This window comes from Anomaloglossus baeobatrachus, chromosome 1 (genome assembly GCF_048569485.1).
Source record: "Anomaloglossus baeobatrachus isolate aAnoBae1 chromosome 1, aAnoBae1.hap1, whole genome shotgun sequence".
Classification (NCBI taxonomy): domain Eukaryota; kingdom Metazoa; phylum Chordata; class Amphibia; order Anura; family Aromobatidae; genus Anomaloglossus; species Anomaloglossus baeobatrachus.
This window is the reverse complement of record NC_134353.1, coordinates 214,860,920-214,875,797: the sequence shown is the minus strand read 5'-3', so window position 1 is coordinate 214,875,797 and position 14,878 is coordinate 214,860,920. Positions and strand designations below refer to the sequence as shown.

At 43.1% G+C, this 14,878-nt stretch overlaps 1 protein-coding gene across 1 annotated transcript in view; it reads right to left on the bottom strand.

The window, feature by feature from the left end:
* SLC10A7 (solute carrier family 10 member 7) overlaps nt 1-14,878 on the bottom strand; it is a 304,073-nt gene that overhangs the window by 39,553 nt on the left and 249,642 nt on the right. The window contains exons 11-12 of the mRNA XM_075335657.1: nt 13,140-13,191; nt 3,203-3,276 (exon numbers count right to left, since the gene is read on the bottom strand). Coding sequence (XP_075191772.1) covers nt 3,203-3,276; nt 13,140-13,191 — 126 coding nt within the window. The remainder of the gene's footprint in view (nt 1-3,202; nt 3,277-13,139; nt 13,192-14,878) is intronic.

The window sequence follows — 14,878 nt, the reverse complement described above, 5'->3', positions numbered from 1 at the left end:
GCTGTGTCTCCTGTTAGTCACATGACATTGTTATTTTACATTACTGTACTGCTCAATAGCTGAAATGGTCAGGTCATGTGACCGACAGACTCAGTGGGAATATAGGAAGAGCAGCGCCGGTCCACAAGGTAGGTATATATTTTTTTCATTCTCTGCTACATAGTGGAGCTAAATGAGTAGAAGTTATCTAATATTGGATAAGACCTTTTACACAGGCCAATTATTGGCAGAAGGAGCATTAATGAGAATGCTCGTTACTGGTCCATGCACACATGGCAGTGATTGGCTGGAAAATTAGTAAATATTTGGTCAATGGCTGATCCCATGTTTACTGGGGCCTAAAAATATTCTTTGGTGACAACACACCTCTCCTAATGAGGGAATGTGCTGTTGATAGCATGCATATTGTAATATTGTATGGGGAACTACCGATTGTACTGAGTGAAGGAACCTTTAAAAGGGAACCGGTTACCAGATTTGGCGACTATAAGCTGTAACCACCACTGAGCTCTTATATACAGCATTCCAGAATACTGTATATAAGTGCCTAAGCCGGTCTGTATAATGTAAAAATCAATTGAATTATACTCACCTAGGAGAGAGGTGGTCTGGTCCGATGGGTGTCGCTGCTCTCCAGTCCAGCACGTCCTCTTTGCAGCGATCTTCGTCCTGATTCTACTCACCCCAGTATGGATGACGCGTCTACGTCATCCACACACGCCGTATTGCGGACCTGTGCAAGCGTACTTTGAACTGCCCTGCTGAGGGCATATCTACAGTTAGGTCCAGAAATATTTGGACAGTGAAACAAGTTTTGTTATTTTAGCTGTTTACAAAAACATGTTCAGAAATACAATTATATATATATAATATGGGCTGAAAGTGCACACTCCCAGCTGCAATATGAGAGTTTTCACATCCAAATCGGAGAAAGGGTTTAGGAATCATAGCTCTGTAATGCATAGCCTCCTCTTTTTCAAGGGACCAAAAGTAATTGGACAAGGGACTCTAAGGGCTGCAATTAACTCTGAAGGCGTCTCCCTGGTTAACCTGTAATCAATGAAGTAGTTAAAAGGTCTGGGGTTGATTACAGGTGTGTGGTTTTGCATTTGGAAGCTGTTGCTGTGACCAGACAATATGCGGTCTAAGGAACTCTCAATTGAGGTGAAGCAGAACATCCTGAGGCTGAAGAAAAAAAAAAAATCCATCAGAGAGATAGCAGACATGCTTGGAGTAGCAAAATCAACAGTCGGGTACATTCTGAGAAAAAAGGAATTGACTGGTGAGCTTGGGAACTCAAAAAGGCCTGGGCGTCCACGGATGACAACAGTGGTGGATGATCGCCGCATACTTTCTTTGGTGAAGAAGAACCCGTTCACAACATCAACTGAAGTCCAGAACACTCTCAGTGAAGTAGGTGTATCTGTCTCTAAGTCAACAGTAAAGAGAAGACTCCATGAAAGTAAATACAAAGGGTTCACATCTAGATGCACACCATTCATCAATTCCAAAAATAGACAGGCCAGAGTTAAATTTGCTGAAAAACACCTCATGAAGCCAGCTCAGTTCTGGAAAAGTATTCTATGGACAGATGAGACAAAGATCAACCTGTACCAGAATGATGGGAAGAAAAAAGTTTGGAGAAGAAAGGGAACGGCACATGATCCAAGGCACACCACATCCTCTGTAAAACATGGTGGAGGCAACGTGATGGCATGGGCATGCATGGCTTTCAATGGCACTGGGTCACTTGTGTTTATTGATGACATAACAGCAGACAAGAGTAGCCGGATGAATTCTGAAGTGTACCGGGATATACTTTCAGCCCAGATTCAGCCAAATGCCGCAAAGTTGATCGGACGGCGCTTCATAGTACAGATGGACAATGACCCCAAGCATACAGCCAAAGCTACCCAGGAGTTCATGAGTGCAAAAAAGTGGAACATTCTGCAATGGCCAAGTCAATCACCAGATCTTAACCCAATTGAGCATGCATTTCACTTGCTCAAATCCAGACTTAAGACGGAAAGACCCACAAACAAGCAAGACCTGAAGGCTGCGGCTGTAAAGGCCTGGCAAAGCATTAAGAAGGAGGAAACCCAGCGTTTGGTGATGTCCATGGGTTCCAGACTTAAGGCAGTGATTGCCTCCAAAGGATTCGCAACAAAATATTGAAAATAAAAATATTTTGTTTGGGTTTGGTTTATTTGTCCAATTACTTTTGACCTCCCAAAATGTGGAGTGTTTGTAAAGAAATATGTACAATTCCTACAATTTCTATCAGATATTTTTGTTCACACCTTCAAATTAAACGTTACAATCTGCACTTGAATTCTGTTGTAGAGATTTCATTTCAAATCCAATGTGGTGGCATGCAGAGCCCAACTCGCGAAAATTGTGTCACTGTCCAAATATTTCTGGACCTAACTGTAAGTACTGTAATGTGGAAGCACGAGGAATGGTTAAAAAGCACCCTCACATGCACACTACAATACTTTGATCTGCCCCAAGTAGGGCAGATCAAAGTGCGCCTGCGCAGGACCTCAATGGTCGGCTAGTGTGGATGACATAGACCGTGTCATGTATACGAGCCTTAGAAGAAGGAGGACGGCGATCGCCGCAGAGAGGAGGCGTCGGACCGGAGAGCAGCGTCACCCATCGGACCGCAACTTAGGTGAGTATTATAAAAGTGTTTTTTACGTTGAACACAGCGGTCTGGGCTCTTATATAAGCATTCTAAAATACTATATATAAGAGGTCACTGGTGGTGGCCGCAGATTGTAGTTGCCAAATCTGGTGACAGGTTTCCTTTAAAAAGTGTACCTGTTGTTTCAGGTGACAGTTCAGAATAAACTGTGTTGTTTGTATACATGACATGTTTTCTGCCCATGTCATGACTTCCATTCAGCTTTCTCTTCTTTGCAGACTCTCTAATTTTTAATTGTCTCTGAGCTGGTGGGTGAAGACTATCTGCTATGGTATCTCCCATACTCTACACACAAGAGATAAATTCCTGCTCTTCCTTCTTTGCAGCACACAGACATTATTGACGACAAAATGTAGTTTTTATGCATTTTTAAAAAAACTATCTAGTAAGGAAAAATCTCCATTCCTATTGCCCCAAATGTTTTGTATTCATAGGATAGTAAAAAAAAAAAAAAACACATTACAAAAAATACATATTTCATTCAGACTAACTTACCTAATGTGAGTGATTTATGTGTTGAACAAAATACTATTGCAACTGTATCTGCTGGTGTGAAGCCAGTGTTTTTACTGCAAGAAAACAAAATAAAAAATTACAATTCTAGGTTACTAGTTAAAGCTTAAATGCATATACCGTATACAAAGAAAAAGAAAATGGTTTCAGCCATTAAAAAGGGTTACAATAGAAAAGACAAGCAAAATGCTTGTTGGTTGAGTTAGAAGATCTTTTGTGTTGCAGAAAGTATCATCGTTCTCTGCAACACATCGATCATTCTGTGAGGCCAAGAATGGTGGCAGCCTATGTGCCCTGAACAATCTATTGGGCTATATCCGCACACTGTGTTCTTGATTTGACAAAAAAAAAATGCACTCTCTGGCAAACTTGACAACTGTAAACACTGCGTTTGCAAAAAAAAAAAAACGTATGCGTTTTCGATGCGTGGAAGTGTGTTTTTTAAAGGAGAAATAAAATATGATAGGATAGGAAAATTTATATATATCTAGAATAGATAGATAGAGAAAATAGACAGAAAGAATAGATATAAATAACAGAATGGCTTGATAGAGCGATACCTAGCTTGGACAGCTGTTTTTTTTTTATTTTTTGGGGTAAAAAAAAAAAACAAAACACCGTGGGTTCCCCCCCATTTTCCATATCCAGCACAGGAACAGCAGCAGCAGGCTGCAACCCTTAGCTGTACCTTGACTGGTTATGAAAAATAGAGGGGATCCCACACTTTTTTTTAACTATTTGATTTATTTATTTAAAAAAAAAAAAAAATGACGTGGGGTCCCTTCATTTTTCTAAAACCAGCCAAGGTGCAGCAGACAACTGTGGGCTAATATTAGGGGGGGGAAGGCCTATCGTTATTTGGCCCTTTCCAGCCTAAAAATAGCAGCCCATAGCCGCCCCATACGTGGCGAATCCATAAGATGCGCCAATTCTGGTGCTTGACTCGGCTCTTCCAGTTGCACTGGTTTGGTGACAATCGGGGTATTAAGGAGTTAATGGCAGCCCACAGCAGCCACTAGGTCCTAGATTAGTGATGGCAGTCGTCTAATAGACTCTGCCCCCATCACTAATCTGTAAGTGAAAGTAAATAAACACATACACCCCTAAAATCCTTTATTTGGAATAAAATACAAAAACCACCCCTGCAGGTCCGAAGTAATCCAGACAAGGTCCCACGGCGATTCAGCTCTGCTACATTCCTATATTGTCACAGCAGCACCGTAGAGCATGTCTGGCTGCTGACAGCAGACAGAGAGACGAGAATGAACTCAGGTGAACCTCTGATGTCAGTGCCGCAACACAGGAAGTAGTGCGCGGCCCACAGCTGTGACGTCAGAGGTTCACCCGAGTTCATTCTCATCGCACAACTCTGTCTGGGTCATGGCCCGATTTGCGGTCACAGGTGGAGGACTTCAGCTGTGACTGGAAATCACCTGAGTGATGGCACCGCTGATCGCACGGCTCACTTCAGTCACTAGGGTGAGTTGCTGTCAAAGGTGGAGGACTTCAGCTGTGGCGGCGGCTAACCTGAGTGATGTCACCGCTGATAGTGCGACTCACTACAGTTACTGCATGGAACTCACAGCGGGCAGTCTTGTTCTATGGCGCTCGCTGTGAGTGTCAGATGTAACAGTGCTGGAAGCGTCGTAGGACCTCGTGTGGATTACGTCGGACCTGAAGGGGTGTTTGGGGGTTAATAAAGTGGTGAAAGAGGGTGGCTTTTTTGTCTTTTATTTCAAATAAAGGATTTTTCGGTGTTCGTGTTTATTTACTTTCACTTACAGATTAGTGATGAGGGGGTGTCTCAGACACCTGCTATCACTAACCTAGGACTTAGTTGCTGCTGTGGGCTGCCATTAATTCCTTATTATCCCGATTGCCACCGCACCAGGGCAATCGGGATGAGCCAGGTAAAGTCCTGGGACTGTCGCATCTAATGGATGCGACAATTCCGGGCGGCTGCTGGAACATGGGTCTCCCCAGTCTGAGAATACCAGCCCTCAGCTGTGAGGCTTTATCTTGGCTGGGTATCAAAATTGGGGGGGACCGCACGCTGTTTTTTTAAAATATTGAAATATTGTACCGTACAATATAGACCCGCCCACCTGTGATTGGTTGCAGACAGACAGCTGTCACTCAGCGTGGGGGCGTGTCTGACTGCAACCAATCATAGGCACCGGTCGGGGAGGAAGGAGTGAATATGAAATGAGCCTAATGAGTGGGTGCAGTGAATATGAAATCAGCTGAATGAGTGGCACTTTCAGAAGTAGGAGACGCTGTGACAGCCACAATGCGCCGGTGATCGGTGAGTATGAAGCAGAGAGAGAAAATGGAGAAACATTTTGGTTGCGTTTTGACACCTCATACATTTCAATGGGTGGAAAATGTGCACAAAACGCAATGATGTGACATGCTGCTTTTTTTAGGCAACCATTTTGACAAATATTTGTTAAACAAAACGCTAAATACAGCAGAAAACTAAAATATAACTTTTAATCATGAATTCTCTAAAAAAAGGAAAGGAAAACCTTGCCTTTATTTAAAATAAAATGCCTCGTGGAGAGTAAGGTACTCTCTAGCCCTTGTAATGTATAAGAGGGCTGGAACACCCTATCACGTGACATATAAGACCACAAAGGCTAATTAGGTTTTACCACTGACCCAGGCACAAATGGTTTAAAATATATAGGCAAACCTTCAGACCTCAGGCCTTTTCACTATAGTGCTGCCCATAATATTGTACCACATCACATCATCAAATACCTCATGAGGGGGATAGGCACAACAGTAACCAGAAGGTGTTAAATCAGCCAATAAGTGCCCAGTAAATCAGGACAAATCGACAAAGTTTCAGGATTAATAATACATTCATATCCCCATTATGCCTTTGTCTGATTAGAAGAAAAATGGAACGATCTCACCCATGTTCGTGTATCTTTTTCCATATAGACAGTTTGTCACCATTAATGGCATATCCACGGGTCCTTATGCTCTGGAACCGGGATCCCTTCTAGTAGTGCAAACTGTCCATCTCCCAAATCCTCCTTCTCCCGACGCGTTTCCTAAATATTATTCTTCAGGGGAGTTTATATGAGGAGATACAGGTTTTAATGAAAAAACCTCTAGTGGGTTCACTATAAAAAGAGAAAAGCGGGATAATAAAAAGGGGAGTTCAAAATTACAGCACCCCAAATGCATCCAATCTTTAGAGAAAAAGAAGAGGAGGTAGGCGACTTACCAGATGGTGACAGCAAGAATCCTCTCCGCTGTACACCTCTGTCTATACCCCATACGTTTAAATGGTCGCCGCTCTCCCGCCAGCGTCTGACGTCACTTCCGCAAAATCGCTCACCACTTCCGCATTACGCGGTGGAGCGCACAAGTGGAACGCAAGTCCATCAGGAAGTGACGTCATAGAGGCCCGGCGCACTCATAACACCTTAGAGATAGGAGGTATGAGTGGGATGCTAACGCGCCCATCAGGTCCGCCCCTTCACTGCATATAGACTGCGCGCTATGTCCCAAACTGTCGCGCATGCGCTAAGTCCATTTAAACGGACATTTTTATATGTTTAGTGCTCATCTGCTCTTATCAACAGGAAACAGATAGCAGGGGTCGGGCCCATAATTACCAGATAATATGCACAAGTTTATAGACCCAGGGAGATGTAAAAAACTCAGTCTCAGAGGGAAGATTAAATCCCAGAAACAGATTGATTGGAATAAATTCTTAAAGAGGGTCAGTATACCAAGCAGCAAAAAAGTGTATAGCCCTGAGAGAGATACTGAAGAGGCAAAAAGTGGCCTATGATAAATAAGAAGGAAAGGAACTGACCAAAATAGAGGCTAAACGTCAATCCCCTGGAAGGTGACATGACCGGTGTCTCCCCCATGAAGCATGTTCACATGCTTTGCCAATGGGGTATCATTCCCTAACCTGATGTCCCTGAGATGTTCTCCTACTCTCCTTCTAAACTCCCTCTTAGTTTTGCCTATGTACTCTTGTCCACAGGAACAGGTGGCTTTATAAATTACCCCTTTCGTCCGACAATTGACAAAACACCGTATCTCGTATTCCTTCCCTGTGTTCTTACTCCAGAATTTTTTTCCTACTTGCACCGCATTACAGGCCACACAGCCATTACATCGAAAGCACCCTTTGAGGCCGCTCCTGAGCCAGTCACAGCCCGTGATTCTGTTGTCCACAAAATGGCTGTGCGTCAGCCTGTCTTGCAATGATCTAGCCTTTCTGTAGGTTATCTGAGGCTTAACAGGGATGAACTTGCCAATGTCTGAATCCATTTTAAGGATTGACCAGTGCCTCTCCAGTACCTCCCTCATAGCCTTGGAACCATTATTAAATGTACATTGCTTGGGACATAGCGCGCAGTCTATATGCAGTGAAGGGGCGGACCTGATTGGCGCGTTAGCGTCCCACTCATACCTCCTATCTCTAAGGTGTTATGAGTGCGCCGGACGTCTATGACGTCACTTCCTGATGGACTTGCGTTCCACTTGTGCGCTCCACCGCGTAATGCGGAAGTGGTGAGCGATTTTGCGGAAGTGACGTCAGACGCCGGCGGGGAGAGCGGCGACCATTTAAACGTATGGGGTATAGACAGAGGTGTACAGCGGAGAGGATTCTTGCTGTCACCATCTGGTAAGTCGCCTACCTCCTCTTCTTTTTCTCTAAAGATTGGATGCATTTGGGGTGCTGTAATTTTGAACTCCCCTTTATATTATCCCGCTTTTCTCTTTTTATAGTGAACCCACTAGAGGTTTTCATTAAAACCTGTATCTCCTCATATAAACTCCCCTGAAGAATAATATTTAGGAAACGCGTCGGAAGAAGGAGGATTTGGGAGATGGACAGTTTGCACTACTAGAAGGGATCCCGGTTCCAGAGCATAAGGACCCGTGGATATGCCATTAATGGTGACAAACTGTCTATATGGAAAAAGATACACGAACATGGGTGAGATCGTTCCATTTTTTTTCTAATCAGACAAAGGCATAATGGGGATATGAATGTATTATTAATCCTGAAACTTTGTCGATTTGTCCTGATTTACTGGGCACTTATTGGCTGATTTAACACCTTCTGGTTACTGTTGTACCTATCCCCCTCATGAGGTATTTGATGATGTGATGTGGTACAATATTATGGGCAGCACTATAGTGAAAAGGCCTGAGGTCTGAAGGTTTGCCTATATATTTTAAACCATTTGTGCCTGGGTCAGTGGTAAAACCTAATTAGCCTTTGTGGTTTTATATGTCACGTGATAGGGTGTTCCAGCCCTCTTATACATTACAAGGGCTAGACAGTACCTTACTCTCCACGGGGCATTTTATTTTAAATAAAGGCAAGGTTTTCCTTTCCTTTTTTTAGAGAATTCATGATTAAAAGTTATATTTTAGTTTTCTGCTGTATTTGGTCCTTGATCATCTAGTTCACCAGTGGCTGCATTTCTCTTTAAACAAAACGCTGCCGAAAAAAAAGCAACGTGTGCATGGAATTTCTGATTTATCATAGAATTTGCTGGGGAAGAAAAACACATGTATTTTGTCAATAACAGTGCAGTTGAAAATGCAAACAAAACGCAAGAAAAAAACGCAACGTGCGCATATGGCCTTAAAGTACGATCTGTGCATATCTGAAATTGGGTCTGCCTGTGTAAACGACCACTAACACTAGAAGTCCCAGAAATTTCGAGCTCCACCCTGAAGTCCCGAAAGAGGGTCAAATGACCCTTTGTCTAAAGTGAATAGAACTAACTAGAAACTAAATGGCTAAACTCAATGGAAAACAACCTCCTGTGGTGCGACAGTAATGACCTTAATTACAGAACAAAAGACTGATTATAGGAGGTTAGCTAAAATACTTCAGGTCATTCGACCAGTCTCTGGGTTCCAAAAGGTAGAAATGTTAAATGACCCCTCTCTGGGACTTCTAGTGCTAACCGGTAAACATGTTGCTGGTCAGTGGTCTTTAAACATTGCACAGTATACATTAACCCTTAAGGCCCCCTTTACACACTGAGACTTTCTAGCGATCCCACCAGCGATCTCGACCTGGCCGGGATCGCTGCAAAGTCTCTGGTGAGTCGCTGGTGAGCTGTCAAACAGGCAGACCTGGCCAACGACGCAGCAGCTATACAGACCTGCAGAATGACCTTGCTGGTCGTTGGGGACGTGTCAAAGCAGCTATTTGAAAGGGAAGTCGCTAACGAAGTCGTTGTGACGGTGTCAAACACACCGATACATGCTGCGCAGCGGGAAACAAAGGACCAAAAAACCAGGTCGCTGATGCATGTCACATACTGCAATGTCGCTGGGGAGGTCGCTATTACGTCACAAAATCGGTGACGTTACAGCGATGTCGCTAACGATGTTGCAGTGTGTGAAGGGGCCTTTAATCTTGCGATTTTTAGCAAATGTTGCAGTGACATTGATTTAATTAACTGCAACAAAAGCCACAGTACTAAACATGTAGAAGAACTAAGCTTCATTTTATCAGATATTTGGAAATGCTGGGTTTAAAAACATTTCCAATTTTTATGAACAAACCTTCTTCTAAGATCCTTCTCCATTAAATAAAACATATTTTATGACTAAGACTTGATGTCAGGTTTGTACAGTATATAACATATTTTTTACCCAGTGAAAAGCGAATCCTGAGATTTTGATTATTCCTCTAACGACTTCTCTGAAAATTCAGGAATAACTCGGAAGAGTCTCTTGACAAAAAAGCTCATCACAAAGTGTCCCTTTACAGCAATCAGTTGCTAACTATAGAGAACCATGCAGTACTGACTTATACAAAACACATGGACAAACTTTACTGACAGGTGGTCATTTAATTACTGGTTTACATAGACAGACTAAAGGAAACAATGTGCATTGAGCGATCTGTAATAGGCTGTCATAGTTATCGGCAGTACGAGTCCTGTTTACACAGGGCGATGCACCATGAGAACAATGGTCTCTTGCGCTGTGCAAAAGACCATTTCACCTGATAAATGAGAGTTTTGCTTTTTATTGGGCGATTGACAGCCCATTTACACGGAGAGATTATCTTTCCCAAGAGCACTCGTTCACAATGATCTTTTAGTGATACACTGTGAAGCTTTAAGACAACATGATGTCTTAAGCTGGTGTCACACTAAACGACAGCGACAACGACGTCGCTGTTACGTCACCATTTTCGGTGACGTAACAGCGACCTTGTAAGTCGCTGTTAATGATCGCTGCTTAGCTGTCAAACACAGCAGAAGCAGCGATCATAAGGTCGCTGTGCTACATGTTCAGAGAGCAGGGAGCCGCGCTTAGCGCTGGCTCCTTGCTCTCCTGCAGCACACATCGGGTTAATTAACCCGATGTGTGCTGCAGCTACATGTCACAGTTCAGAGAGCAGGGAGCCGCGCTTAGCGCTGGCTCCTTGCTCTCCTGCAGCACACATCGGGTTAATTAACCCGATGTGTGCTGCAGCTACATGTCACAGTTCAGAGAGCAGGGAGCCGCGCTTAGCGCTGGCTCCTTGCTCTCCTGCAGCACACATCGGGTTAATTAACCCGATGTGTGCTGCAGCTACATGTCAGTGCAGAGAGCAAGGAGCCGCGCGCACTGCTTAGCGCTGGCTCCTTGCTCTCCTTGCTACAGTATGCATCGGGTTAATTACCCGATGCATACTGCAGCCACATGTCACAGTGCAGGAGCCGGCACTGGCAGCAAGAGCGGAGGCTGGTAACCAGCGTAAACATCGGGTAACCAGGGAAAGGTCTTCCCTTGGTTACCCGATGTTTACGCTGGTTACAGCTTACCGCAGCTGCCAGTGCCGGCTCCTGATCGCTTCATTTCGTCGCTCTCTCGCTGTCACACACAGCGATGTGTGTGTCACAGCGGGAGAGTGACGACCAAAAAATGAAGCTGGACATTCAGCAACGACCGGCGACCTCACAGCAGGGGCCAGGTCGTTGCTGGATGTCACACACAGCGACGGGACGTCGCTGCAACGTTACAGAAAATGGTGACGTAGCAGCGACGTCGTTGTCGTCGTCGTTATGTGTGACACCAGCCTTAGTAATACTGGTTTGGACAAATTCAATAGAAAAAGGTTCTTTGTAGACAATTTGTAACCACTCTTTTAAGGCTCTTTAAATATAGGGACTCCCTATAATAACAGAGAATAGGCATATAAAAATTATGTTCTAAAATGGACCACAATATAGTTCTTGCAACTGGAGACATCTATGGTCATGGCCAGAAGTGTTGGCACCCGTGAAATTGCTCCAGAGAATTAAGTATGTCTCCCAAAAAATTATTGGAATTACACATTTTGTTATACACAGTTATACATGTTTATTTCCTTTTTGTGTACTGAAACAACACAAACAAAAACACAAAAAAAACAAAAAAAACCAAACAACTGAAAAAAGGGCAAATTCGACATAATGTCACATAAAACTTCAAAAATGGGCAAGACAAAATTGTTTGCGCCCCCAACTTAATATTTGGTTGTTCACCCTTTGGAATAAATAGCTGAAATAATTTGCTTCCTATAATCCTCAACAAACTTCTTACATCTCTTAACTAGAATCTTGGAGCACTCTTCTTTTCTAAACTGCTCCAGGTCTCATATTTGAAGGGTGTCTTCTCCCAACAGCAATTTTAAGATTTATCCTCAGGTGTTTAATGAGATTTAGATCCAGACTCATTGCTGCCACTTCAGATCTCTACAGCGCTTTGTTTCCATCCATTTCTGGGTGCTTTTTGAAGTACAGTATGTCTGCGGTCATTGTCCTGCTGGAAGACCCATGACCTAGCATGTGAACTCAGCTTTCTAACACTGGGCACTACATTGTGCCTTAAAATCCTTTGGTAATCTTCAGATTTCATCATGCCTTGCACACGGTGAAAGCACCCAGTGCCAGAGGCAGCGAAACAACCCCAAAACATCTTTGAACCTGCACCATATTTGACTGTGTTCTTTTTTTGGAGGCCTCATCATGTTTTTTGTAAACAGTAGAATGACGTGCTTTATCAAAAAGTTTTATCTTGGCCTTATCTGTCCACAAGACAGTTTTCAGGAGGATTTAGACTTCCTTACGTACATTTTGACAAACTGGAGTCTACCTACTTTATGTCTCTGTGTCAGCAGTGGAGTCCTCGCGGGTCTCCTGCCGTAGGGTTTTATTTCATTCAAATGTTAATGGATAGTTTGACTGGTGCACCCTAAGCCCGCAGGACAGCTTGAATTTCTTTGGAACTTGATTGGAGCTGCTTATCCACCCGCTGGACTTTGCTGCGTTGGAACCTTCCATCAATTTTTCTCTGCTGTCCACATCCAGGAAGATTAGCTACAGTTTTTTTATTATGTTGTGCACCATGGACAAAGTATTATCAAGATCTCTGGAGATGGACTTGTAACCTTGAGACTATTTTGGTTCTTAAGTCCTCAGACGGTTCTATTTTCTTTTTGTTCTCTGTGTTTAGTGTGGCATACCCAGACACACAATGCAATGATTGAGTCAACTTCTCCCCTTTTTATATGGTTTCAGGTGTGATTTTCATACTGCCCACATTTGTAACTTGCCACAGGTGAGCTTGAACAAGCATCACATGCTTGAAACAAAGTTGTTTATCCACAAGTTTGGAAAGGTGTTAACAATTTTGTCAGGTCCATTCTTGAAGTTTTGTGTGAAATTATGCCCAATCTGCCTTTTTTCCTTTTTTTTGTGTGTCAGATCGTTCCAATATAGACAAAGAAAATAAACATGTGTATAACAAAACATGTAATTGCAATAATTTTCAGGAAGAAATACTTAATTTTCTGGAACAAGGGTAGCAAGGGTAGCAACACTTTCAGACAAGACTGTAGATAGATTGATATTTTCATCAAAATGACTAACTTTGAGCTTACCTAGTAGAAAATAGGAATGTTAAAAGCATAAATGCCAGCTGGATAAAGAATACTGAAAAAGAGAAAAACAGATTATGACATATATTATATCAGCAGCAACACCGCAGACACACAGAAATCATCAGTCACAATTCACTAGGACCTAATGACCTCAGGAAGGAACCTGGGATCCGTGAGATTACTGGCTTTATTCTAACAAGATCGAAGTTTCCTGTTATATGTAAGAGAATACAGTAAGCTGTGGAGTCGATAGTTATCATTCAAGCAGCAGAAATAAAAAAGGAAACTAGAAACTTTGTCAACCTTTGGGTATAGCTCTACTGTCATCTTCTCATAATCCTCAATACATCGCAGCTATAGTGCTGAAAGTAGCAATTGTACAGTAGGTCAATAACTACTAATTAAAAGCTATTTACAGAACTTTTCAGTCTGAGCTGTGAGGTCCTTACTTGGTGAGATGGGATCCGTTTACTTGGAAGTGTGGACTTGAATTCTGTGGCCAGTCTGTAAGCCATCTCATCATACGAGGCTTTCCAGAACCCTTAGCACAAAATGCTACTCTTACCCGAAGTGGGCAAAAAATAATAAACGATAAATTATATTGCAGCTGCTTTTCGAATTAAAACGATTAAAAAAACTTTATTCCAAAACATGATAAAGAATGACAGTCCTGGTATATACAAGTAATATACATTCCTTCCTACGTGTATCAAACCACAACCAAGTGTATTATCATCCATTTTTTATCATGTTTGAATCATTTTAATTAGAAAAGCTTCTGAAATAAATATCCTTTATCATTGATCACTCAAATATAGTGCAGTGCAAGCTCCTTAGAAAGTCCTTCCATTATAGAGGTGGTTTACTACTTATTTGTCCGAGCCACATGAATATATTGCTGAGAAACTAGGCTTCCCTCAAATACCTCATGTTGCCAATAGTGCCTGTGAGTGGCGCTATTGTGGTCCACACATCCCTTTCTCGTGACCCCAGGCTCCGTGACCTCTGATGTTTATTGATGTCACGTCAACTTCCAGTTGACCTGACCACCATGGTCGGAGTCACTGGGCCCGTCACAGCCCATCGTTGCTCCTGCTTGCACCACTCTGCAGTGGAGGAGGAGAGAGCAGGGAGATGCTGGGCTGTGACACTCTGTTGTGATGAGTGGCGAAACTCCACCCACAGCCAATCACTCAGGGAGACTGGGGCCGGCCGCGGTGATGTCACGTCAAGTGAAAATTGACACGACATCACTGGACATCAGAGGTCACGGAGCCCTGGGGTTCACGAGAAGGGGATGAGAGGACCGCAATAGCACCACTCACAGGCACTATTGCCAACACAAGGTATTTGAGAGAAGCCTTGCTTCTCAACATAATATCGATGTGGCTTGGAAAAGTAACTAGTGAACCACCCCTTTAAGCTCCCCTCTAAACCTGTAATAATGTTACTGTACTGTTAGTGTGTTAATATAGCCACCCGATCGCCATGTTTTCCACTATTTAATGCTGTTCTGCTCCTCTTTTGAGTTACATGAAGGAGATTCATACTCTGGACCACACTGCGCTGTGTGTGAGAGCTGGAAGCCTTTTTTCTGTAATGTAAGTCTATGGTGCCTCGTTCTGATGCTCCATATACTTTTAATGTAAACACCACTTCAAGATGAGAAAGAGCGCAGTGTGATTTGGAGTGTCTGAATCACCATCATGTGACTAAGATGAGGAGCAGAACAGCCCTGG